Consider the following 25,088-nt stretch of genomic DNA (forward strand, 5'->3'; position numbering starts at 1 on the left):
TGCTTGGTACCTAGTTGAGTGGAGGATGAAGATACAATTACATTACATGTACGAAAAGGGCACTCAAACTCTACCGGACAGCCAGAAGAGATTGTATATCGCCACGCCTTAATAATATGGATATTATCGTGATACAGGTGAGGTTTGGCAAAATAAGAATTGAGTACCCCCGACGCAGATCGATCGGGAACGAGACGATAAAGGTGCTGTCATGATGGCAGAAGCTTGTCGTGAGGCGATCTGCAATGTAACCCTCCTAACCATCAATTTCGACGACCACGACGCACAAACGGTGGAGACGATGGTCCGGGGAATGAATTTAATTCGATCTAGGATATTAAAATAAGATACCGGTTAATCTGTCATTGTTCTTGTTCTTGCAGGTTGGATATGTCGTAGAATTTGCAATATACTCGTCCAAGACGTCAATCGAGATCCGGCCGAGGCCAAGTATTAGGCCTACCAAGTCTAGTAGGTATCAACCCCAGATTGTTTCATAGCGGCATAGTTAGGTACCAACCAATAACTTGTTTAGTCGTTCCGCATGACTTGACTAGACCAACGAAGCCTTTTCGTAGGGCTTGGATAGCTTGATGTTGGAGATATTATCTACCTGTTTTACGTCATAGACAGCCGGATGCGGGAATTGAAGATTTTCGAAAAATCAATCTGTCAATCTGCGTACAAGTTCTCTCCATCGAGGTCGCGATACACGTGCATTGGTGGATCTGATATTCTACTAGGGTACGACTTGATTGAGAATACCCGCATTCCTCATAGTAATCTCTCGTTTAAAGATGTTGCGCGCATATGAAACAGCATGTTGACTACCTATCGCGGCCATGGTACTAGGTATGTAGTGAGGTTTACAAGTCGGCAGAGCGGCATTCTTGATATCAATTCACATACGAAAAAGGGGGTCCTAAAGCTGGCTTGATCCTGGTTTTTCCGTCACTCGCGTCGTAGTTAGGTGGTGATATGTACCTGTCTTGATTATCACTGGACTAGAACTAAACGATTTCAGCTTCTAAAAATTGATTTTCTTATTAGCTCCTTAGCTCCAATGGTATCGGGAGCTTGGGCCAGCACGGGGAATGCGACGTGCGTTCCACTGTTATTAGCTAATGCAAGTTACTTAGTGGTCTTGTTACATGTACATAGTGATGCCAGAGTACTTCTATGACGTACTAGATTAAACAACTCTAGGTTTCACGTCATCAACACCTAATAGTTCAAGTACTCCAAGCACAGGTTTTGGACTTGAGCAAGCACGACCAAGATGGACAAATACATCAGAGAAGTACTTAGTATTAGTAGTAAAGAGAAGTACTTAGTATTAGTAGTAAAGAGCAGTACTCAGCCATGTACCTTAGGTACTGATTTATGTCTGCCATGGAAGGAGTACACTATAGCTCTTCGGCCAGCTGCATGCGCTTACATATATATTGTACCTTTACGTCTACTTACGATTACTTACATTTGAACTACGTCAACGTATAATAAACACCATTGTCCTCCCCCAGACCTCAAATTTCATCTCTCCTCTTCTCTCTTCCTCACCTAAGAAAGATTAGGTATACATTGTGAACTCACAATCTAATAACAACTTTGTACCCGCTTATCCTAATATACCAATATACCCTCACTGTGATACCCAAACCCGATTCTATGCTTTGCGCCATCGTCGAACATCCAACTAAGAACTGATATCAATATACCCTATCTACATATCCCGACGCCATCATGGCAAGCGTAAACAAACCAACCGACATCAAGCAGAAGGAAGCCGACGTCAACCGAAAGCTTCAGATATACGGCATCATCAACGCATTCCAGATTGGTAAAGTGCCATCTGTAAGTGCCCTCCCATATATAGACATATATGGAACCCCTATTCAACAACATAAAGCTTACACTAGATGTCACAGAATGATCAAATAGATGTCGCCCTGAACAGCTTCCTCGAGTCTGGGGCGTTAGCAAGTCCCTCGAAGAGACTTTCACCAGATGGACAAGAACTTGTCGCAGACTTGAAGGATGTTGTGACTCAAGCTAAGAAGCTGCTACTATCCAAGAACGAGGGAAACCTCCTACAGGATTTCATCTGGCAGACCCAGCAGTTTGACCCTAATACCTTGAGCGTACCTAATTCTCCCATCGACAAGAATACGGCGAAGCAACATGGAGAAAAGGTTCTAGAGGGGTTTCGGACTCTAGGAACATTGATTATTACCAATGGCCAGTTCCGAAAGCTTCGTAAGTTGATCACTGACTGCCTACGCGGTAATGAACACAATCGCTAATTGTTTCTTAGTCAATGATGCTACCATCCTACTACGCGACATTGCTGGCGATGCCGCTACTAATGCTGCGAACATGGTGCGGCCTAGCGGCGAGGACCTCTCTCAGATTGATCGACCTGCTGAGGACAACGTCTGGCACGATACTCCTGATTTCTCCAGGGAAAATGTGAGGTCTCAGTTCCAGAATATTTACAAGAAAGACCCAGCACAGGATGCCAAGGGTGTCGTAAACGCCGGAGCCGGAGCTGTTAGACAACCGGACGGGTCTGCAGGTGATCGCATCAATGCCGCACAAAATGCGACAAGCAGCGCTGCAGAGCAAGCCAAGTCTAACATCGATCCGGAGACCCGCGAATCTGCGAAGCAGACAGCTCAAGAGTATCGCGCTCGCGCTAGACAGTATCTGTCGAAGAAGATGCCCGAGGAGCGTCGTGGTCAGACCATCTGGCGTCTGAAGGTAAGCAACCCTCCCCTTAAACATGATTACTGGTACTAACCAAAAAAATTAGAAATTGGTCATCGAATGCCAGCAACACCCTGACTACCAGCAAGCCATTTCTACGCTGCTAGATTTGGCTGAGCAGTATGGCTCCCATGGCAGGAGCCTTGCTACCGGAGGTACCGGTACTGTCAAGGAGGCACGAACCCACCTGGCTGCTGCTGAAGCTGACCTGAAGGTATGTAGAGCTTACTCTTAAAATATGAGAGAGACGAAGCTAACTCCGTGCTAGACCTTGATTGAGAGATTCGCCAACGGAACATCTACTGATGATCTCTGGTCTTCTATCAACACTATCTATGAGGATGCTGATAGGGATCCCGAACTCAATAATTGGTTCAAGTCTATGAACGCTTACATCCGCAAGTGTCTCAAGGAGCAAGGTTACATTATGGAAGATGCTTCTAACGAGCAGTGGCACCGTCTCCATGACCATGGCCACTATCTCCTCCGTGAGAAGTATAAGACTCACACTGATCGCATTGTTGACGAGATCAAGTTCTTGGCCGATCAGTTCGATCAGGACTATCAGAACAAGGCCTTCGCGGCTTCGGTACAGAAGTTGTTCAACAAGCTTGGCAACGATGAGAATGGCAAGGCAACTTTTAAGCCTCACTTGGTCAAAGACCTGGCTGATGTTATCATCCCGGCTGCCTTTGAGAGAATTGCATACATTCCCATTCCCCGGATTGAGTATTCCGACAGTGAGATTGATGCCGTCGTGGAGAATCTCGTTTTGGAGAGTGATAACTTCATGCCGAACGTCCTCGAAGTTGCCAGCGACAACTACTTCCGCTGGGGTCGCAAGAAGATTGCGAGCACAAACAAGAACTCGATCGACGTCAAAGTCACTGGCATCCAGATGGATCTGCGCGATGTCAGCTTCTACGTCAAGCGCAAGCAAGGCTTCCCCTCAATTACCGACACCGGCGTTGCTAACATCAGGATGGGTGGCGATGGGTTCTGCTTCCGCTTGAGAATGTCTACTGCAGATGATAAGGACAGGCAGCACTTCATGAAGCTTGATAAGGTTGATGTTGATGTTAAGAACCTCCAGATCAAGCTTGTCAAGTCCAACCACAAGATCCTCTTCGGCCTCTTCAAGCCCCTGATGCTTAAGGTTCTCCGCCCAGTGATCCAGAAGACCGCCGAGAAGCAGCTCAAAGATCAGTTTAACAAATTTGATCAGCTGCTATATCAGGTCAAGCAGGAAGCAGATCGCGCGGTCGATGAGGCTCGCTCCGACCCCGAAAACGCTCCGAACATCTACAACCGATACGTCAATGCTGTTCAGAAGCAATTCTTCCAGGGTAAAAAGAAGGCAGAGGCCACTGCGGCCGACAAGAAGGTCAACATGGCCGTCACTGAGGAGGACAGTAATTTCCCCAACATTCATCTGCCTGGAGGTATCAGCTCTAAGGCCACCGAGTACAAGGAGCTGGCCCGAAAGGGTGAGCTTTGGGAGAGCCCCGTCTTCTCCATCGGCGCAGCTTCTAAGAGCACCAACCTTCCCGGTGCTCCTCAAGTTACCCGCAAGCCGCACGCTGTCAACGGCAATGCTACAAACGTAACTACAAACGTAAATTACACTAATGGCAATTACACCAATGGAAACTACACCAACGTTAACCACGCCAACAGTAACTACACAACTGGAAGAACTATAGACGGAAAGTAATCTAATCCTGTTACTGGACCCATCGCCACCACCGGCCCCGTGAGCACTACTGTTCCTGCCGTAAGTGGCAACACTATTACGATCTAGAGGGTGTATGAAGTGTGATAGTCACTCCTTTTGGATACATCTTGTACGATATGATGGAGATGGGAACGGAGGAAGAACGAAGTCAGAATCAGGAAGTTCCAGATGTGGATATACCCGGAGATACCCCCAGGACCCAGATTGGCTTCACCTTTTTTTAAAAGTTGCTAGGGAAGAGCGTCGGTTGGCAATGATGATACCTGTCCTTGTCTTAATTACTTTTGAATATCATATTTTCCTTTTGTTTCGGCTATATGGACAGCTCGTAATAGTTGAGTAATGAACGTTGGGCACATTTATAAGTTAATGGAGGTTGTGAATATTTAGGCTCGTTATGTGATGATGCCTTGAAGGCGTCTGTATGAGTGGCTAGCGGTGATAATTGTTAAATTGTATTAAAATGATGATTGGACTAAGTAAACAGTCTCGTGTTGGCTTATAATGGGTAGCAGGTTACGAGAAAATAATGACAACTAATATACTTGTAGGGCCAATGGAGACGTGATGATTGAGATGCCTAAAATATGAGTAGCTGAAACTGCACTGTTAGAGTAAGGATCAAAATAAGTCAAGGTCAAATTCAAAAAGAAATGAAACAGAAAGACGTCAGGAACAATTACGTTTCCACTAAATTGGAAAATGAGAAACTTTATGAATTGAATATATATCTAAGAGCAGTATTCCAATTGATCGTGGTATCTCCGCTTCGATGATCAATATCACAATACCAATGCCCAAAGTCCTCTTCAGCAACTCCAAAACCCCCTTGCTAGAAAGTACCAACATCCATCGCCATGCGTATATGTCCCTCTAGGTAACTAACCAACCAATCAATCAATCATTCCCAAATCCGTTTCTTCTTCGTACAACTGCGTAATATTTTGAACATAGGCACCTCATATATATTTGTACATCATCGTCTAGCCGTGGTAAGAATGAAACGCGGAGGTCAAACCACCCGGCCACATTTCCCGCAAAGTAACTTCTTCTTGCCCCCGATTTTCTTCATCCTGAACTCTCGACTGCCGCATGCGCGGCACTGCATGTCTTCGCCATCCTCGCTAGTTAATTCCGAGCTCACGTGGCTGACGTACGAGTCAGGTCGAGGAGCAGCGGGCTTGAGAGGAGCTAGATGGTTACCTTCCTGCGCCCGTGACAATATCGCCCCCGCCGGCAGACTCTTGCGGCGATTAGCTTTTTCGGACGTGTCGTTTTTATCGGGTTCTTCTGTATCTACTGCTGTGCTCTTTCGTCGACTATCCTTGCCCACCGTTACGTCAGAAGCTAGGCCGGTGCTCGCAGAACGACTATGCGTCGAATCAGGGGTTAAGCCATGAAGGCCATTGCCTCGCGCCTGGCTACTATTTCGCCATCTGTTAAGATTCCAGAACGAATAGCTTGCGCCGGCAGGGTCTAAACGTAGTTCGTCTTCTTCCTCGTCCAGTGGACGGAATGAGAAGCTCGGTGTTGGTGGTATTAGTGAGTCGTGCAAATTTGAACGGTCGGTGATACCATTTATTGGTTTACTAGCAGAAGGGCTTGCTGGCGCACTAGGAACCGACATGCTTGCGTAATGATGTCTTCTTGTATTTGGAGTGATATTTGCGGGAGTACGAGCCGCTTTACTCGGTGACAAGGACCGTTCGCTACGCGCAGGGGTTGAGATAGTTACGGAGACCGGCCTACCCGCATGTCCTTCGACGCCGTGCCGCCATGTATTGATTCTATCCGAGTTGGCCTGGAATATACCCTGAAGCGGTTGCGTGAGTGAACCTCGGCGAGAATGCGGATCTCGGCTACTAGCACTGATTCGCGTGGCTATGCTACCGCTTCGTCCGAGCAAGCTATCTCTTCCGAGTTTCCTAGAGAACGTCGAACCAGTCTCCCAATTATCATGGCGGCGCTTGACGAAGGCGCAATCTTGGCGGAAGACCTTGATTAGACCTGCGTGATCAGTAGTTACGACGATATTACCATCGTAGTGAGCGGAGCGTGCGATATACACCGGAGACTCTTCGGGCTTTTTTATTTTGGCTGAGCCTTCAGACTGCGTATCTTGAGACTCTACCGTCCGAGTCACAGCCGATTCCTCTTTGCTAAGTAATGTTACCGGAGGAGGATTACATAGCGTAAATATAGGATCGCCAGAAGATTGCAATAACTGTCGCGTCGCTGTCGGAGCAAAAATGGCACCAGTAACAATGTCAGAATGGGCCTCGAAGTATTCGCAAGACCTCTTTTCCTTATTCTCGGCAAGTTTTGAGCTGGTAGACCATACGAACGCTCTCTTATCCTCGCTTCCACATATGATATAATTGCCCTCGTCGCTGAACGAGGCTCTGATCTGGCTACACGCATTTGTGTGGCCCTTGAGCTTCAAATCAAGATTCTTGTCGCCCATATTGTAGATTCTGATCCGGGAATCATTTGATGTGATGAGAACCTTCACCACGCCGTCAGGGGCGTCCGGAGGGAATGCCATTGTTTCAATACCCGTGATCTTACTTCCTTTGGCATTTTTGCCTCGTGATGACCGCACGTGAATCTGTGTATGATATTTGAGACCCTCGGTCTCATAAAACATACAAAATCCGTTCGAGCACCCTGCTATCGCAGTTCTTCCGTCGGGGGAAAATGCAACGGCAGTAATGAAATCGGAGAGCTGGCTCGAATAAGCGACGGCCTTATCTGGAATGCTCCATAACCGCAGGTAAGAGTCAAGAGAACCTGCTAAGAAGAACCTGTCGTCCCGAGGATGGAAGGCTATAGATGTAACGAAGTCCTTGTGCTTGAATGTGCACAAGCATTCCTGTCTACTTATATGCCATAGGCGAACGGTCTTGTCCATCGACGAAGAAAGGAGGAAGTTGTTCTTGCTCCAACTGAGATCGAGGATGTCGCCCGCATGGCCAACAAATTCCCGAATCGGTTTCGCGTGAAATACCGGCGCGCTTAGACGCTCCTCTTTCTCGCTGGTAGCATTTTCTTCCTCTTCATCCACCTTTCTATCTTCTTGCGTTGCGATAACTGCCCATATGCGTACAACCCGGTCTCGACCTCCGGTGGCTAGGTATTTTCCATCTTTGCTAAACTCAACAGCCCAGATAGGGCCTCCTGGTGCTGGTTTATCCTTGCTAGGCTCCTGTACTGCTGCGGTTCCGTTGTCGGTGCCTGCCTGGCCATCCTGAATCGGCTGTTGCGTCCCTACGAGCTCCTGCGCGAGAAACATGCGGTTGAACTCCTTAAGTTTCTTATTCTGCGCTCTAACCCTGATATATCGCGGTGGCTCTTTGTGATGGGGGATGTAACCGCCGGCGCCAACAGTAGAAGAAAACGCAACGGCATTCGCGCCCTCGGTTCTCATTTCGCTGATTTCGGATTCATCGTCATGAATACCATAGTCTTTCTTCTTGCCGCCGATCATGCTAAGGCGACTAAGGAAACCCCCCTTCCTATTTTCAAGGAGCTTGTCAGTTCATGATGAACTCTCCACCTAGCTAGCCTTATATAAACATACCTTCTATCCTTAACGTGATCGAGCTGAGGGGTCACTTGTTTGGTAGGCACATCGGAGGATAGACGAGGTAGCGCCTCATTAGCAGGACTATCAGGCCGTCCGGGGTTGCGAAATCTCGAGGCGATAGATCGATCGGTATTGGTCCTCGCAAATATATGCTAGGATAAACGAGTCAGCTCCCATAGTCGGGAAACTAGGAGATGAAACATACGTGAGATAATGGATCGAGTGCCGGCGAGGGTGTAAGTTGCGCACTGGTCCGCGCCCCGGGATCTGCGTCCTTTCTATCTTTTACATCCTTTCCTCCCGTATCCTTCCGCGTAAGTTTATTTGTGCCTCTCTTCCCGGAACCTTTAAGCAGTGTGCTGGTACCTTGTTTAAGGTGGAGTGTTAGCGAAACAGCCTCTAAGGTAGGATTGCTGGGACGTTTATAAAATGAATAAAAGGGTGGTATGAGGTGGTGACCCGTAAACATACTCGGATCATCAGAGATAGTAGGTGACCGTCCCAGATCATGAAGCGAGTCCAATCCATTGTGGTTCGATTTCGTATTAACATGGGTAGCGGTGAGATCGTCTTGGTGAGTGCGCGCGACCTCGGTGGCCGGTGAGGAGGTCGACATATTCCATTATCTTACCACAACCGCGGTCACCTAGGAATAGGGTCCAAATTTGGTCTTTCGCTTGGGCGCAATGGCGCTCTCGTCGAGTACATATATAATATATAGTCGTAAAATAGACGGTTAGCTCAGATAATATTTCGCGATCAGTGGTTTCTAGTTTGCTGCAAGATATCGTAGCGCGTAGTCTGTCTTGCTATGTTTTGCTCCGTCACATCCGTAGTCAAAGGAATGCCTTAAAGATTTCAGTGCTCAAATGTCTTAGTCGTAAATAAGAGTCAAATATACATCCGGGTACATGGGAATAGTAACCATCCCAACTAGCTAGTCTAGTGAATCATGGGTAATGAGAATATTATAATTAGGTACAATTGCGTATATATGTATGGTATGGTAGAGTGATTTAAGGCTGTCTTGTCAGGCTAGAAAGATGGAATGCCGCGGGTGGCGCGAGTTGGGAAGAGCGTTGCATTAGGGTAGCTTCGATCGAAACGGAAATCGCAAGTTAATACGTAAGACTTCCGTATTTCCTCTTGAGCTGAACACCGTATCCTCCTTACCAACCTGGTCAGCCTAGGTACCTAGGTAGGTAGTCAGTATATATCCTAGTCAAACGGCTTTTAATAAGGCGTTTAGAACTGAAGAGAAACGACGGCGCGTAATGACGTAGAGTCCACTTTTCTTTGTATGTACTTAAATTAATTTTAGTTTTCTTTCATGCGCGCCATCTTCTCAATTCGAGATATATGTGCGTCATTATATGCCATGCCTCCAACCAAATTCACGTAATATATAATTTCCATACATCACCCACTTAGTTGTTTAATCAAACTACATGAAGAGGTCACGTATAGAACACAATAATTAACGTAGCAAACCTAGCAAGATATTGCTTCAAGTGGCAATTTAATTAGGGAGGTAAGTAGAAAAGAATTCATATTATCATGTTCTCCGTCTCAGCATTTCCATCGGCAGCTGCTTCGTCGTCTTCGTCTAGATCTAGCATAGGGTATGTAAGTATAGCAGCGATGCCTCCTAAAGCATCTAATCGTTGCCCGCTCTCGTGATCACTGCTAAGTATCCTAGCCTCTCCTCCGTCCTCTTTTACCTTATCAACCATGGCCACGTATCTTCTTCTTGTCGCGATATCCATACTTCGGAATAGTGAATTATTGATCAACAAGATACCACCTCCTCTACCAACGGCACCTTCCCGGACGGCTTTCTCAACCGGTGCCGTACCGTACCAGGCTCGGCCATCATCTTTTCGTAACTTGTCAAAGAAATCGTCCATAAATCTTGTCTCCTTAGAGAACTTCATGTCCTTCATAGTTGCCATGACCTCGGAACTTTTGAGTATCTCGTTCAGGCTGTGCAGGTGCCCAGAACTTGAATGTACTACCGTCGCCCCTTTAGCCATAGCCATCATTGTTTTGTCAGCCCTTCGGGCACCTTCATCCGATATGTACTTTTTAAAATCTCCCGCGACAAACCCGGGACTAGCAAGTAGTAGCGGTCGAGGGACCGAGAAATCTATGCTGCGCATTAAGGTGCTCAAGGTCTTTTCGAAGAATCGCTTCATTCCCGAGTCCTGTTCTGAACTACTCGACCTCTTCTTAGGTATCGTACTATCTACCCTTTGTTTGAGTATGGTACGGTATTCGGTGATCAGGCAGATATTCGCGATGCCTTCCTGCATCACAACAGCCGCCACGGCGCCCTCCTTGTCCTGTTTCAGCGCATCTGCGAGCGTTTCTTTTGCTACCGAATCCCAACCGTAGTTTTTCCATAAGGTGAAGGGCCGGTTCAGCTCGAGGTCAAGCGTGTGGTACTGCCCGAGGCTGACAAAGTTGTTCTCGACGATCACAGTGCCTGATACATGTAATTGCGATGCGCCTGGGTCGAAGAAGGTCGAAGTGACTCGTATCGTAAGATCGGTATGTACCCTCTCTGAAATTGTACTTCCCGTCTTTGTTTCTGTCGTCACTTTTCGGATCGCATGCGCCTTGACGACATCTTGGGGTCCTATTAGATTGTTTGCGTGCCACTTGGCATGTTAGATTGTATACCAATTGATTAAGGTGTAGACTTACCATGTCTTCCGGCTCTACAGGAAGCAGAGTGACGCTCCCTTCGCCTATCTCATCTAGGCGTTGCGACGCCTTTGATCCAACAAGCTGCATAGCTGACGGTTTATTTATCGGTATAAATCTCCGCTATATTATTCTTTCTAAATATACGAGCGCACCACTTTCGAGGGAGGGTATAAGAAAGATGAGAGTAGATGTTTACTAAATAGGAAAAATAAAATAAATATAGATAGTTTGGATTTAAGGTTCGACGCTTAAATTTTATAGAGTTTTAAACGTGTAGGGAATAGGACGTGCAAATGATTGTTAATGTGTACACAATGATTGTTCTAATGGACAATAGTTGTATAATGAAGCTTTCATTAGAACTACGAAGTACCTATTGAAAGAAATGCCCCTCACCCCACCATTGGTCCGCCCCCGCTACCCGATAGTAGTTGTTAAGCTGTAGATAACAACACCCCGCCTATAGAGAAGTTAATAGCAGCAAGATTTATCTCAGTAGCTCAGACCAGTAATGCGAAATTTGGGTTCGTCTCGTTGTACCCTTTTAGCCACATCACTTTTTGACCAATCATACCCTTGACTTACCCTCACAAAAAAATTTCGCACAGAATTCGAGAAACACTCAAGTCGTGACCCACAGATACAAACACACGGACCATGCGTTTTGTGGCGCTGTGGCGCCAGCCAGCGGGCGAAGCCCGCTTCTCGAATTCTGGTCTGAGCTATTGAGATAAAGCAAGATCAGCCATTATGTACTATAAGAGCTATTGAGGGCCAATGACGTCAATATAAATTAAAAGTTGATGTATACCTCTTATATACCTGTACTATGTACCATGTACTGTGTTAATATATGAATATTATAGCCGCCAACTAGATAAAATTGTCCCGCAATTTTCAACAATAAAGTCCATGTATATAAATGAATGGTTTTGGTGTATATGTAACGGGGTTTTTTTTTTACGTAAAATATTCGACCATGTTACTTTAAAAGGTATATATGTAACTTACTTACATTAACGCGTTAATATAAAATTAAAACATGATTTTAAAGATAATTTTAATAATTTAAAATGATTTTAATTACGTAAATAACTTTTAACGATTTTATAAATAAGTAATGTTTTTAACGAGATTTTTATACGATTTAATGATTTTTTTAAATTAAATATAATTATATAAAAATATATTATATTTAAAAAAATAAAGTTATAAAATTTTAAAATTATATATAAAATATAAAAGTTTTAAAAAATAAAATATTTATTTTTTTAAAATAATTATATATTTTTAATATAATTTTGGAAATTATTTTAAAATTTTAAAATTATATTAATATAAAAATATATATATTTAATAAAAAATAAAAAAATATATAAACGTATATATTTTGTTAGAATATTATTAATAGGTAATATTTGATTGGTTATTTAACCGCGAAATTACTTTATAATAATTTATTAATTTATAAATGGGATTGTAAGATTTATTAACTTTGGTTAATTATTTATACTTTTATAAAATAATCGGTTATGTAAGCGTAATTTTTATTAAAATAATAATATAATAAATAATATAATATTTTTTGGGAATATTTTCATTTTTAAATATTGTTTTTTATATGTAAACTTTATTTTTTTAATATTAATTAATAGTTGATTAAATAATTATAAATAATAAGAAATTTTAATAAAAAATAAATACGTTTGTTTTAAAGTATTTAAAATAAAAAAAGTTAAAATATATTCATTTTAAAGTAAATTAAACTATTTTAAAGTTATTTAATAATGATAAATAACAGATAATTTTCGAGTTTAATATGCGTTAAATATTATAAAATAATAATTTACGTTTATTATATATAAAAAAAACTTTTTTTTTAACAGTTTTGTTATTGTTTTTTTATATTATTTAATTTTTTATTTTTATATATTTTATACCATTTATATAATTATTTAAAATGATTAAAACTTTTTTTAAATACGTTAAAATTAAATATAAAAACTATTATGTAAATTTTTTAATATTTTTAACGGATATTTTAAATGTTAAAAACGTTTTTTTATTTATATTTGTTAAAATTTTTTAATATTACAAAAATATTTTATATAATAAATATTTATAAAAGGTTTATAAAAACGATTTTTAAGGTTAAATATTTAATTATTTTAAATTTATTAATTATTACTTATTAATAAAAAGTTATAAATTTTTTAAAATTTATGGTATTATTATTTTTTATAAGTTTAATACGTACGTTATTATTATATATAAGATTTTTATAACATTAATTTGGTTTTAGTTTTTTAATAAAAACGTTTAAGATTTAATGAAAATATTAATAATTTTTTATAACGTAAACAACTTAACATTTATTAAAGAATTTAAATAATAATAAGTTTTTTTATTGTTAAAATTAATAGCGGTTTATTAACGTTATAAATTATTATTATTATAAGTTTTATTTTTTATTTTTTTATAATAATTACAAAATAAAGTAAAAAAAGTGGATTTAAAAGTTAACATTAAATTTAAAGCGTTTTTATAAGTAGTTAAACTTATTTAAATATTTATATTTATAAAATTATAAGTTTATTTTAAATAATTATAATATATAATTTTTAAAAAATTCCTTATAAATTATATCGTTATTTTATATTATTTAATAACTTTATTTAATAATATATAAAATAAAGTTAAATATTAATAAAGTAATAATTTTAATTATATTTTATTTTATTAATATTTTTTAATAAATTTATTAATGTTTAAAGTTTTAACTATATTTTCAAAATTATATTATAATAATAAGTGGAAATATAATAATAAAAAATATAATAATTTTAATAAAAAATTACAAGTATTTAATAATTTATATAACGCTGTTAAATTATTTTTTAAAAATTAAAATATTACTTATTTTATTATATTAAAAAAAAAGGCATTAAAGTATTATTATATAAAATTAATCGTAAATAGTTAATAATAATATTTATTTAATAAAATAATTTATTATATAAAAGTATTTTTTTAAATTATTAAAAAAAAGTAAATATATATATTAAAATGGTTTAATATAAATATTTTTATTATATAAATTGTAAATTTTAATAAATCTTTATTAAAATATTTAAAAATATTTATTTTAAAATATTAAAACGTTTATAATAATTTATTTTATAATTATTATAATAAAATATATTTAATATATAATTTATTAATTATTATATAAAGTTATTTTATTTTTAAAATAGTTATTATTAAGTTTAATTATATTTTTAATACCTTATATTTAAATTTATAAAATATGATAAATGTTTATATGTATTGTTAATTACTTAATAATATATTTTTGTTATAAAGTAATAACGGTTAATATTTAATAAATAAGAAATATAAAAATAATAAACTTTTATATTAATTACACCAATTTATATAATAAAATATTATAACAAAAAAATATTTTATATATAATAAATAAAGGTATTAATTTATTTACTACTTTTAAAAAAAACATTAAAAAAAATATAATAAATAATTACGTTATTTAACCAATAATTAAATTAATAATATTAATAAAAATTATAGTTAATTTTTGGTTAATTATAAAGAAGTTAATTTTAAAAGTTTTAACATTAAAAATAATGCCAATTAATTTAATAATAACGTTAAAAAAATAAATAAAAAATATATATTATAATTTATAACCTTATATAATGTTATAAATAATAAAAAAATAATTAATATTTTAGTTAATTAAATTACTTTTTACATTATAATAAGATTTAATACTTTTAATAAATTAATTATAAATAATTTAATAGTTATAATATTAATAAAAAATATTATATTTTTATTAAAAGATTAATATGCCTTTATTTTTTAAAGTATAATATTTAATATAAACGCTGTAAATATTTCCTTTAAAAAAAAACTATAATTAAAAGTGTTATAAATAATACATTTATATATTAAATTAAATATTATAATAATAAGTTAATATATTGTATTTTTTGGTAATAATTTTTAATTATTTAATTTGGAAATAACGTATATATTAATCCTTTTTTAATATTATAAAATTTTATATAATATTTTTAAATATATTTTTTTTAATATATATTAAAGATATGGATTGTTTTAATGTTTATTTAAATAATATTAATAATGTTTTAATATATTAAGGTAAATAATATTTTATAATATATAAATAAGAATATTTTTAATTTTTATTCGATAATTATAATATAATAATAATTTATAATTATTTAATAAAAAGTAAATTACGTTAAATATATAAATAATTTAATTATTTAATAATAACATAGTTATATAATATTTTTAAACGTATTAAATATAATAATTTTAATAAAAATTTAATTAAAAAAATAATAAAATATTATTATTAATATTAATTATATAATAAAATATTTAATAAATTTAAATTTATTATTAAAAATAATATTAATTTTAATTATTTAATAATAGTTAATATAATATATATAAGCGTTAAGTTTATATTATACGTAATTGATAAAGTTATTTTTTTTTAAGTAATAAAATTTTTAAAAAATATAATTATTAAAAATATTTGGCATGTATTAAAAAAAATATAAATAAATATTTATTTAAAAATTTTTAATAAATTGGTTTATAATATTAATAAAAATTTTACGTTTAATAAATTTAAAATAAATTTAACGTTATTAAATATTATTTTAAAAAAAATCTTTATAAAAGTTTATAATTTAATTAATAAATTAAAATAATATTATGCATTATTATAATAAACTTATAAAATTATAATAATAAATTATTTTAATATTAAATTTAAATATATTTTATAAATAATTATAAAAGTTATTAATAATATAATAAGTTTTAATAATTTAATATTTATTTTATTAATATTTAGCGTTTATTTATAAATAATAAATAATTTTTTAAATATATTTTTATTAAAAATATATAAAGTAATTATTATAAAAATAATAATAAAAATATATAAATTAAAAATTATATAATAAATTAATAACGTTTTAATTATATATAATAATTTAAATATGTTATTAATATTTAAATTATTATTTTAATTAAAAGTTAAAGTATAATAAAAAAAAAATAGTTAAAATGGATTTTATAAATTATTTATTTAAAATAATAATATATATATTATTAAAATTAATAATAAATTTATAAATTTTTAAATTATAATTATATAATTTTATTATTATAATAAAATAATAATTATATTAAATAAAAAGTTTATTATATAATTAAATTTTAATAATAATAATAAAATAAATAATAAAATTTATAAATTTTTATAGTTAATAATATTTGTTAAAAAATGCGGTAAGTTTTTTAATAATAAAAATAAATTTAAAACTGTTAGTTTTGGTATTATTTATATAATGTTATATAAAAAAAAATATAAAGTATTTATTATTAAATTATGTTAAAAAAATAAGATTATTATATTAAAATAATTGTTTAAAATTTTTAATAAAGTTAAAATAAAAATTTTAATAAGTAAAAAAATCTTTTTATTTAAAAAATATAATGCGGTTAAATATAATAGTTATTATATTTATAATTTATATATTATATAAAAGATTAAAAAATTAATTATAAGTAATTTTTATAAAAAATTATGTTTAATTATTTAAAATTATAATAATTTAAAAAAAAAATATATATTAATTTAATTATTAATAATTTAACGTATTAATTAATAAATCTTTATTATTATAATATTTATATTATTAAAAAATAAGATAATTATATAAATATAAAATATTTTATAAGTTTATATGTAATTTAAAATAAAATTAACGTATATAATATTAGTAAAATTATTTTAAGTAATAATATATTGATATTTTATAAATATAATAATAATAATAATTAAATTTTTTTACGGGATATTAAAAGTTGGAGTTTATTAATAAATTATTTATATATGTCATTATATAAATAAATTAAAAATAATAATGTTTATATATAATTTATATTTGTTAATAACGGCGGATAAAGATTGATTTAACCTTATAGTAATATAAATAAATAATATATTAAATTTATTTAATAAAGTTTTTAATAATTTTAAAAAAGTTAAATTAATAAAGGTTAATTTTATTGTTAAATTAAAGAATTATTTAATTATAAATAATTTATTAATTTTTAATAGTTATGTTTTAACGTTAAACGATGACGGTAATTTTTATTTATGTTATAAAAACGAAGTTAAAAAGGTTATATTAATTAATTGTAATTATGTAAATATAGTGTAATAATATGTGAAGTAATGTGTTAAAAGTGTTTATATAGCCATTATTTATTAGTTTAAAATTATTTTTGATTTATTAAAAGTAATTTAATATTGAAAATTTAGTAATAAATAAGTTAATAAATTAAATTGTTGTTTTTAATAATAGTTAAATAATGTGGAATAAGGTTTATAATATTTATTTTTAAATTTAAAAATTATTAAATTATATGTTTTTATTAATGTATTATTTGTAAATAATTAAAATTTTATATTGTAATTAAAGTATATAATTATTTTAATAAACGAGGTTTTTAATAATAAATCTTTTATAATTATAAGTAATATAATTTATTAAAATTTAATAAAATATAAATGTGTTATATGTAACGTATTAATAAATAAAATATATGTTATAATTAATAAGATAAATATAGTTATTGTTATAAGTATTATATTTATAATTATTTTTAAAAAGTTAAATTTATTTAAAATCTTTATTATAGTTTATATAAATTTGTTTTTGTTATATAAATACTTTATTAAATTAGGTATAATAAAAGAAAAATGTTTAATAATAAATATTATAGCGTTATAATAATTATATAAATGTTAAAAAATTTATAAGATTTATTAAATATATAGTAAAGATAATTTTATTAATATAATAATAAAAATTTTTTTAAATAAAAGTTTATAAATCTTTGTTAATATAAATATTTTAATAATATAATTATAAAAATAGGTTAAAAGGTAAAAAAAAAAGATATATATATAAATATAAGATATAATTAAATTAAAAAAATTAATAATAATTTTATTTATTAAAAAAAAGAATTATTAATATTAAAATATTATTAATAAATAATATTTAATTGGTTATTTAACTGTAAAGTTATTTTATAATAACTTATTAATTTATAAATAAAATTGTAAAGTTTATTAATTTTAGTTAATTATTTATATTTTTATAAAACAATTAGTTACGTAAGCGTAACTTTTATTAAAATAATAATATAATAAATAATATAATATTTTTTAAAAATATTTTTATTTTTAAATATTACTTTTTATATATAAACTTTATTTTTCCAATATATTTATTTATACATAATATTATATTATTATTATAAATAATTAAAAATAAACATTATAAATAAAATTTAAATTATAAATTTATAAATATAATTATATTATAATTATAATTATAATTATAAATTTATGTATTTTATAATTAAATTAAATTTTATGTTATTATAATTTTATAAAAAATAATAATTAATTTATTATTATAATATATAAAATTATAATTAAAATAAAAAATAATTATTATTAAAAATAAAAAAAATATATTTATTTAATTAAAATTATTTTTAAAATCGTTTTAAAAAGTTAAAATTGTTTTAAAAAATTTAAAATTGTTTAAAAAAGTTAAAATTATTTTAAAAAATTAAAATCATATAAATTTAATATGATTTTTATAATTATTTTAAATATAAAGTTATTTTCATTAAACATCGTTATAAAAACTCGAAATAATTCGATATGTAATATTATCCTGGTAACAATGTCGGGATATTGTAATAATATTTAAAATTTTAAAATAATCTTATAAAGTGATATAATCCCTAAGATCATATCCTCTTCCCACCCTGGCGCGGTAATGTATGTATATCGTGAACATTTGCATTTCCAAGCACGCAGGAGACATAACCCGCCGAACCAGTTAAGCAGAGGTATCCCCCGCCACATCTTTACCGCAAGGAGATACCTGATATGTACGGTACTCCTTCTGGCAGTTCTCGTCAGATCCGTCACTATCACCCGTTAGTATTTTCGTAGCCTGGCTGAAACTCGCAGAAGCTAGGATTTAAGTATGACCTCAATTGGATGTAACCACTATCTCCGTCGACGCTACCTTACCTTATTTTACAAGATGCCCGGAAAAAAAAGAGTGATATGTGATGAGGAGACAGCGGAGATAGCTAAGCAAAAGCCGACCATGATGATGACTCTTCGGTCCTAAATGGTGTATGGCTCGCTTGATAATCAATTAGTAGCGACTATTGATACACTATGTATAAATAGATGTCCATTATTTAGTCTCCGTTCTTGGAGCTTTTTCTTCAAACTGATCTCTCTCCTTCTCCCTCTCAGAGTGTGCCATCGATCAGCCCTGAGTTACGACTGTCCTCTCTGCTTATAACCTTCTATAACCAAAATAGTAACGGTATTCTTCCCAGGTGAAGAAAGTTAGGCAAGTACCCATTTTCTTCCTAGCATACCTGTACTACCTATACCTCAGCCATGAGTTTACACCGGATTAACTTTTATTCTGCCGTGCTTAAGACAAGCTTCCGGCCTCGACTGTGTTATCATCCCGCGGCTGTGGCCTTAGTCAGGTACCCCCACATCAAGCTAACAGGTAGCTATCCCCCTAGCAGAACCATGGCGACCTCTTACACCATCAATTCCGCTTTCAAGTTAAACAGCGGCTATGAAATCCCTCTACTGGGTTTCGGTGTAAGTGCTTTATACTCTATAGACTCACATTACTATAGACGGTCGAGTTAACACCTCTTAGGTATACTTAACGTGAGTCCAGTGTTATCTAGGTAATTTTAAAAGGGTATTTGTGTCTAATCTAATCGCCAACTCCCAGCCCGCCAGAGGAGACTGAGAGGGCCGTTGCCGATGCACTCAAAGCCGGCTACCGCCACATCGACTCGGCCGTCTTTTACCACAACGAAGACGGCTGTGGCAAAGCTATCAAGGCCAGCGGGCTACCGCGGTCTGAGATCTATTTCACAACCAAGATTCCGCCAAACCTAATGTCATACGATGCCACTAAGGCACAAGTCGACAAGAGTCTGAAAACTGCGGGCCTGGACTACATCGATCTCATACTCATCCATGCGCCGTATGGTGGCTCAGGGGCCCGAAAAGGAGTGTGGAAAGCACTCGTGGAAGCTGTTGAGGAGGGCAAGGGTATGTTCATTCTCTTGTCGCCTTTCACCTTTGGGAACATTGCTGGTGTGGCTTACTGACACTTTATACCTAGTCCGATCCATCGGTGTCAGTAACTATGGTGTCCAGCATCTCGACGAGTTAGAAAAGCACATTGCGGAACTTGAAGTCGAACGAGGCGGTAAGGGCAAAGGAGGTGTCATCTCAGTCGGCCAGTGGGAGATTCACCCATGGTGCCGTCGCGAGGATATCGCCGAATGGTCTAAGAAGCGCAACATCGCCGTCGAAGCCTACTGTCCCGTTGTCAGGGGTGAGCGATTCGGCGACCCGACTCTGGTTAGCCTCGCCGAGAAATACGGCAAGACTCAAGCTCAGATCTTGATTCGATGGAGCTTACAGAAGGGTTATCTCCCGCTTCCTAAGAGCGTCACACCTTCCCGAATTATCGAGAACGCCGCAATCTACGACTTTGACTTGTCCCAGGAGGACGTCGAGAAGTTGAACACGGACGTATATGCCCCTATTGCCTGGGACCCTACTGTGGCTAGTCTAGACGACTAAATGCAGTGAACCCCTTTTAGGAATTTAGAGGATGGTAACATAGCGTTTGACTATAGTAACTGCAATTAGTTAATATACACAGTCTTCCAACTTAGCCCACGTCACGTTAGTGTAGGAGAGCTTTTGTCAAGACGTCCATAGTTCAATCATGAAGATTAACTACCGGTTATGCGAAGTAAAACATCGGGCCAAACAATTACCCAAGTCTCAAGTTTCGCCTATATTAATGCTTAGCTAAAGGACAATTGTCGGAATATATGACTATACTCGACAATAAGCACTTCATTTATTTGACGAATGGCAATAGTTGTTGTGACACAATAAGAGTGACACAGCAGGACCGCCTTAACTTTGTCCAATTATATACTCCAGTTTAGCTCAGCTTCAATTTCAAAAGTATGAATAAGGGGTTATACTAACGAGTTCAAACCTCACGAGCTAATTAATTTAACTTACGCATGTTTAAAAATCCAACCAGATACCTATAAGGAATCTCGAAAACAAAGGAGAGAAGATAGGGAAGAGACCAAAAAAATACAGCGTAAAGGCTCAACACTCGTCAGCATCGAACCCTCGCCGCGCGAAGTCTTTTCAGAAAGGTTCCGTACATGCGGTTTCAAGATTGAGTGAGAGACAGACAGGGGATTTAAGTTTCAACCCTACCCTGAATCTCAGGTTCAAACTCTTGACCGGATGTAGGATTACCTACTTCTGGGCGAGTTGGGTAGCCGCGACCTATCCACTCGACCAACCTCGAAGCTTTTGGGAGCTTGTTGAAGATTGCGGTAATTGTTTTAAGTTATAACCTTTTCGGTGGCTACTATCATGCTACTATGTAGATAAGGGGACGCGACTGCTCGTTTGCTTTAGTTGTTACATAGTAGAAGGAACGTTATAGTCCGAATTGATAGGTACCTAACTTAACCTAGGCAAGTACGGACATAACTCTGATATACTACCTAAATGTATTTTCTGAAGGCAACCTACATGTAAGTATATCTCGATATTACCTACTTCGCGACCTCTTATATCTCTTACTTTAATGGCTTAAGGGGCTATTTAATCTTCCCCAATACGCCCTCCCAAGGCTTCAAAGGCACACCCGACTGCTTCGGTTTCTCCGGAGCCCCTTTCCTATAATTTCCCGCAGTCCAAGACTCGACCTCGAAATTTGAGGGTAATGTCCACTCAAGCTCTTTCTTGGAAAAGTTGAGAACGATGAGCCAGCGATCCCCCTTAACACTTGCACGAACATATGCAAAGACCTCTGGGTGCTCGGGCGACAGTTCCTGGAAGTCTCCGTACACGAAAGCGTCCGCGTGATCTTTTCTCTGTTTGAGAGCCCATTGCCAGAACTGCCAGACGGAAAACTCGTTGGGGTCGTCTGCTTTGATTTGAACCTCGACATTTACATTTTGGTAGTCGTCCATGACTCGCATCCATGGCTTGGTACCCGGGTCGCAGAATCCCGCATTCTCCCCTGCGGTCCACTGCATAGGAGTTCGAGCATGGTCACGCGCTTTCATGTCGATTACCTTGCGGCCGTAGGCGAGTTTCTCCTTGTCGCCTGCATACAGCTTTTCGCATTTCTTCCAGTAGTTGATGGTCTCGATGTCCTTAAACTCAGAGATGTCCCAGGTCGTAGGAGCGTTGCGGATACCAATCTCCTCGCCCTGGTAGACAAAAAGTGTACCTCCGAGAGTGGTCTGCATTAGGGCAAGGAGCTTAGCCCCCTTTTCTCGCCACTCATCACTGTCATCAGTATACCGTGAGACTGATCTGGGATTATCATGGTTCTCAATAAACACTGAATTCCAGCCGTTGTTCTCTATCATTACCCGCTGCCACCTCGTGATGATCGACTTCATCTCTTTGACATCCCAGGGCTTAAGGGCCATCCTGACGTTCGGCTTGTCGATATCGACTAGATCGAAGATGAAGATCATCCTTAACTCCTCAGAATTGGCACCGACGCTCCGCAGGACTTCCTTCTCGTCGCTGACTCCGGGCATTTCGCCGACCGTAATCGTGTCGTACTTACTCAGCACCTCCCGGTACATTTCTCGTAGGAATTCGTGTAGTCTCGGCCCATTGACGAAGTATTTAGATCCAGGTTGGTACCTGTGTCCGGGGTCCAATACTATATCTGCATCGGGAAAGCCAGGTGCTTTGGATATTAGATTGATGACGTCCATTCGGAAACCAGATGCACCTCGAGTCACTTCAGTAAGGTTAGCATTGTACAGGCTCTGATCTTAGAGCATATATGAAAAGGGGTAAGTGAATATGCTACGCACTCCAAAAATGCATTACATCCCAAACAGCAGCCCGCACGTCAGGGTTTTCCCAATTCAAGTCTGGCTGCTCCGGCGTGAAAAGACTCAAATAAAATTCGCCGGTTTTCTCGTCATATGTCCAGGCGGAGTTGGCTTCCCCTAGAATCTGCGCCCAGTTGTTTGGCGGCTCTGGCACGCCATCAGGGCCAATGCTCTTCGGCTTCTTCCATATGTACCAGCTGCGCTTTGGACTATCAATGCTTGCGCGGCTCTCGAGAAACCACGGATGCTCATTACTGGTATGATTCACCACCAGGTCCATCATTAGTTTCATGTCGCGCTTCTTAAGCTCGGCAATCAACTCGTCGATATCCTCCAGAGTCCCATATCGCTCGTCGAGCTGCTTGTAGTCGGCGATATCGTAGCCCATATCTGCCTGTGGAGATTTAAGGATAGGTGACGACCAGACCACATCAATGCCCAGGGACTTCAGGTAGTCCAGCCGCCAAGTAACACCCTTTACGGTACCCCATCCTGAGGTCACTCCAGGCTTTTTACATGGGATTATACATAATTAATACTATTCTGGTAGGACGGCCTCAAGATGTACCTACCTGACACTGAAAGCTTGCTGGATAGATTTGATAGACCACTGGGAACTCGAAGGTCAGTTTCCGTTCACTAGCATAACAGTTCTATGATATGACATCGATTTAAGCAGCAGAAATAGGCTATTCAAGGGTATATTCGAGGATCAGACAATTCGATTGACATACCAGCTTCTTTCCACCACTTAGGTGTCGAATAGGATGACTCGGTCGCAGCCATTTTTAGATGGACATAAAACTTCAATGATAACTTCTAACACTTTCTTCGGTTCTGTCCTAGTAACAGCAATATACTTTCAACTTGTCTGCATTAGGCATCAATGCGTTTCCTCTCAAGACCATCAACTGACGTCGAGCCGCATCTGACCGTTGAGATCTACAGTTTCCTGCATAAATATTAGGTGAACTCAACCTGTATGCGTAGGCGGTTGGCTGCAGCGATCTAGTAGCACCGCATAATGTTTGATTCCTATTATCGGACCTCTGTTTGGAGAGAGGTCCCCTCCTTTGAGCGGGCATTAGTGGAGGTTTAAAGGGATCACACAAGGGGATTTGCAGGCTAGATAACTGCTCCATTAACACATATTGGCGTCTAATTTTTGGAATACTCTTCTCGCACTCTAGCGGACGATTCCGACAATGAGAAGGCTACCTGACTTATTTCACAACAGAATACGCAAAAGAGCTCCTAATGAATAATCTGTTTTACTGCGGGGATCGATCGGCGGAAAGTCTTGATAGAGGTATGCATCTCTACCTCTATGCAGCACTTAACTCGATAACCTAAATACTTGATACGACCACAGCTAAACACGTATAAAGTTGAGTGGCTAAGACGGGTTGAAGCATACCTAGGTACGACATAACTCTCTTAATCTCCATTAAAATCCCCGTGGCTACCCGGAACAGTGTTCATATAATATAGCAATTCCGTGGGCGCAATGTTGTTAAACCCCCACAAGAGTTTTAAGGCAGTAAATTTGCACTTCTTCGACTCTATTCTGCGGGATTTCTAGGGTGGCCCGGATTATTAAGGGGTATAACTATGTGGCCTATCATTTCATGATTTTCCTCCAGTGCTACCCAACTAAGTCTCCTGTATAGAAATGTGAAGCCCAGGAGAGTACATTGAAAAGTGAAATTCGACTTCGCTAAAAATAAAGGAACGTATATAAGATATATAAGCCAATTGCGGCTACAAACCCGAGATGCGCTCAGCGTCGTGATGATCCTTCATGGTTTCAGGGGTAGATCGTTGGGGGCGGTAGTGCAACTATGTCTATCGAAGAAATGAAATCGCCCTACCTAGGTACCTACACAGCTACAGCCTAATGCCATGATACGATCCCAGGGGTCAAGCTGAGGAGCACGTTGGGATGCATTATGAATACCAAGGATAAATCATGCATGATATAAAGGTTGGGGCCAAAAGTCTAGACGTACGACGGTCCGGGCCAAAAGTCTTGCACATCTGGTTTTGGCAAGCTATGTATAAGTAAAAAAAGGACCGCACAATATTACTTCAGCTATAGTGGCTAATGTCGTTATGAATATAGTGGCAAGCCACCCAAATTTAGCGTATGGGCCACTATCCAAACTTCAGCTTAGTAGG

General features: G+C 35.9%; 5 protein-coding genes across 5 annotated transcripts; 2 read left to right on the plus strand and 3 right to left on the minus strand.

The window, feature by feature from the left end:
* The first annotated feature begins 1,471 nt into the window (after positions 1 to 1,471).
* Positions 1,472 to 5,039, plus strand: F4817DRAFT_347074 (uncharacterized protein). The gene is made up of 5 exons (XM_049304493.1): positions 1,472 to 1,854; positions 1,929 to 2,256; positions 2,315 to 2,760; positions 2,813 to 2,980; positions 3,035 to 5,039. The coding sequence occupies exons 1-5, from the start codon at positions 1,744 to 1,746 to the stop codon at positions 4,478 to 4,480; spliced, it is 2,499 nt and encodes an 832-aa protein (XP_049156050.1). The 5' UTR covers positions 1,472 to 1,743; the 3' UTR covers positions 4,481 to 5,039.
* On the minus strand, positions 5,040 to 9,123 carry F4817DRAFT_347076 (WD40 repeat-like protein). The gene is made up of 4 exons (XM_049304494.1): positions 8,559 to 9,123; positions 8,293 to 8,453; positions 8,082 to 8,239; positions 5,040 to 8,016 (listed from the first exon to the last, which is right to left on the minus strand). The coding sequence occupies exons 1-4, from the start codon at positions 8,701 to 8,703 to the stop codon at positions 5,514 to 5,516; spliced, it is 2,967 nt and encodes a 988-aa protein (XP_049156051.1). The 5' UTR covers positions 8,704 to 9,123; the 3' UTR covers positions 5,040 to 5,513.
* Positions 9,124 to 9,468: 345 nt separating this feature from the next.
* F4817DRAFT_222577 (uncharacterized protein) lies at positions 9,469 to 11,125 on the minus strand. Its single transcript, XM_049298830.1, has 2 exons — positions 10,794 to 11,125; positions 9,469 to 10,747 (listed from the first exon to the last, which is right to left on the minus strand). The coding sequence occupies exons 1-2, from the start codon at positions 10,881 to 10,883 to the stop codon at positions 9,635 to 9,637; spliced, it is 1,203 nt and encodes a 400-aa protein (XP_049156052.1). The 5' UTR covers positions 10,884 to 11,125; the 3' UTR covers positions 9,469 to 9,634.
* Positions 11,126 to 18,767: 7,642 nt separating this feature from the next.
* F4817DRAFT_347080 (putative aldehyde reductase) lies at positions 18,768 to 20,873 on the plus strand. The gene is made up of 5 exons (XM_049304495.1): positions 18,768 to 19,321; positions 19,414 to 19,587; positions 19,649 to 19,659; positions 19,727 to 20,052; positions 20,126 to 20,873. The coding sequence occupies exons 2-5, from the start codon at positions 19,513 to 19,515 to the stop codon at positions 20,590 to 20,592; spliced, it is 879 nt and encodes a 292-aa protein (XP_049156053.1). The 5' UTR covers positions 18,768 to 19,321; positions 19,414 to 19,512; the 3' UTR covers positions 20,593 to 20,873.
* Positions 20,874 to 21,464: 591 nt separating this feature from the next.
* Positions 21,465 to 23,532, minus strand: F4817DRAFT_222682 (glycoside hydrolase family 13 protein). The gene is made up of 3 exons (XM_049298832.1): positions 23,483 to 23,532; positions 22,890 to 23,418; positions 21,465 to 22,813 (listed from the first exon to the last, which is right to left on the minus strand). The coding sequence occupies exons 2-3, from the start codon at positions 23,296 to 23,298 to the stop codon at positions 21,648 to 21,650; spliced, it is 1,575 nt and encodes a 524-aa protein (XP_049156054.1). The 5' UTR covers positions 23,299 to 23,418; positions 23,483 to 23,532; the 3' UTR covers positions 21,465 to 21,647.
* Positions 23,533 to 25,088: the final 1,556 nt, after the last annotated feature.

The sequence above is a fragment of the Daldinia loculata genome, assembly GCF_022478755.1.
Source record: "Daldinia loculata strain CBS 113971 unplaced genomic scaffold F4817scaffold_52, whole genome shotgun sequence".
NCBI classification, from domain to species: Eukaryota; Fungi; Ascomycota; class Sordariomycetes; order Xylariales; family Hypoxylaceae; genus Daldinia; species Daldinia loculata.

What these genes read in the sequence shown, in the direction of transcription:
- F4817DRAFT_347074 (XM_049304493.1), top strand. Translation starts at nt 1,744, where the DNA reads ATGGCAAGCGTAAACAAACCAACCGACATCAAGCAGAAGGAAGCCGAC. An exon ending in TGGCCAGTTCCGAAAGCTTC is followed by an intron (nt 2,257 to 2,314) that starts GTAAGTTGATCA and finishes ATTGTTTCTTAG; the next exon opens with TCAATGATGCTACCATCCTA. An exon ending in AGACCATCTGGCGTCTGAAG is followed by an intron (nt 2,761 to 2,812) that starts GTAAGCAACCCT and finishes CAAAAAAATTAG; the next exon opens with AAATTGGTCATCGAATGCCA.
- F4817DRAFT_347076 (XM_049304494.1), bottom strand. Translation starts at nt 8,703, where the DNA reads ATGTCGACCTCCTCACCGGCCACCGAGGTCGCGCGCACTCACCAAGAC. An exon ending in CACTCGATCCATTATCTCAC is followed by an intron (nt 8,240 to 8,292) that starts GTATGTTTCATC and finishes CGTTTATCCTAG; the next exon opens with CATATATTTGCGAGGACCAA. An exon ending in GATCACGTTAAGGATAGAAG is followed by an intron (nt 8,017 to 8,081) that starts GTATGTTTATAT and finishes CCTTGAAAATAG; the next exon opens with GAAGGGGGGTTTCCTTAGTC.
- F4817DRAFT_347080 (XM_049304495.1), top strand. Translation starts at nt 19,513, where the DNA reads ATGGCGACCTCTTACACCATCAATTCCGCTTTCAAGTTAAACAGCGGC. An exon ending in AGCTGTTGAGGAGGGCAAGG is followed by an intron (nt 20,053 to 20,125) that starts GTATGTTCATTC and finishes CTTTATACCTAG; the next exon opens with TCCGATCCATCGGTGTCAGT.
- F4817DRAFT_222577 (XM_049298830.1), bottom strand. Translation starts at nt 10,883, where the DNA reads ATGCAGCTTGTTGGATCAAAGGCGTCGCAACGCCTAGATGAGATAGGC. An exon ending in CTGTAGAGCCGGAAGACATG is followed by an intron (nt 10,748 to 10,793) that starts GTAAGTCTACAC and finishes TAACATGCCAAG; the next exon opens with TGGCACGCAAACAATCTAAT.
- F4817DRAFT_222682 (XM_049298832.1), bottom strand. Translation starts at nt 23,298, where the DNA reads ATGGGCTACGATATCGCCGACTACAAGCAGCTCGACGAGCGATATGGG. An exon ending in GGATGTAATGCATTTTTGGA is followed by an intron (nt 22,814 to 22,889) that starts GTGCGTAGCATA and finishes ACCTTACTGAAG; the next exon opens with TGACTCGAGGTGCATCTGGT.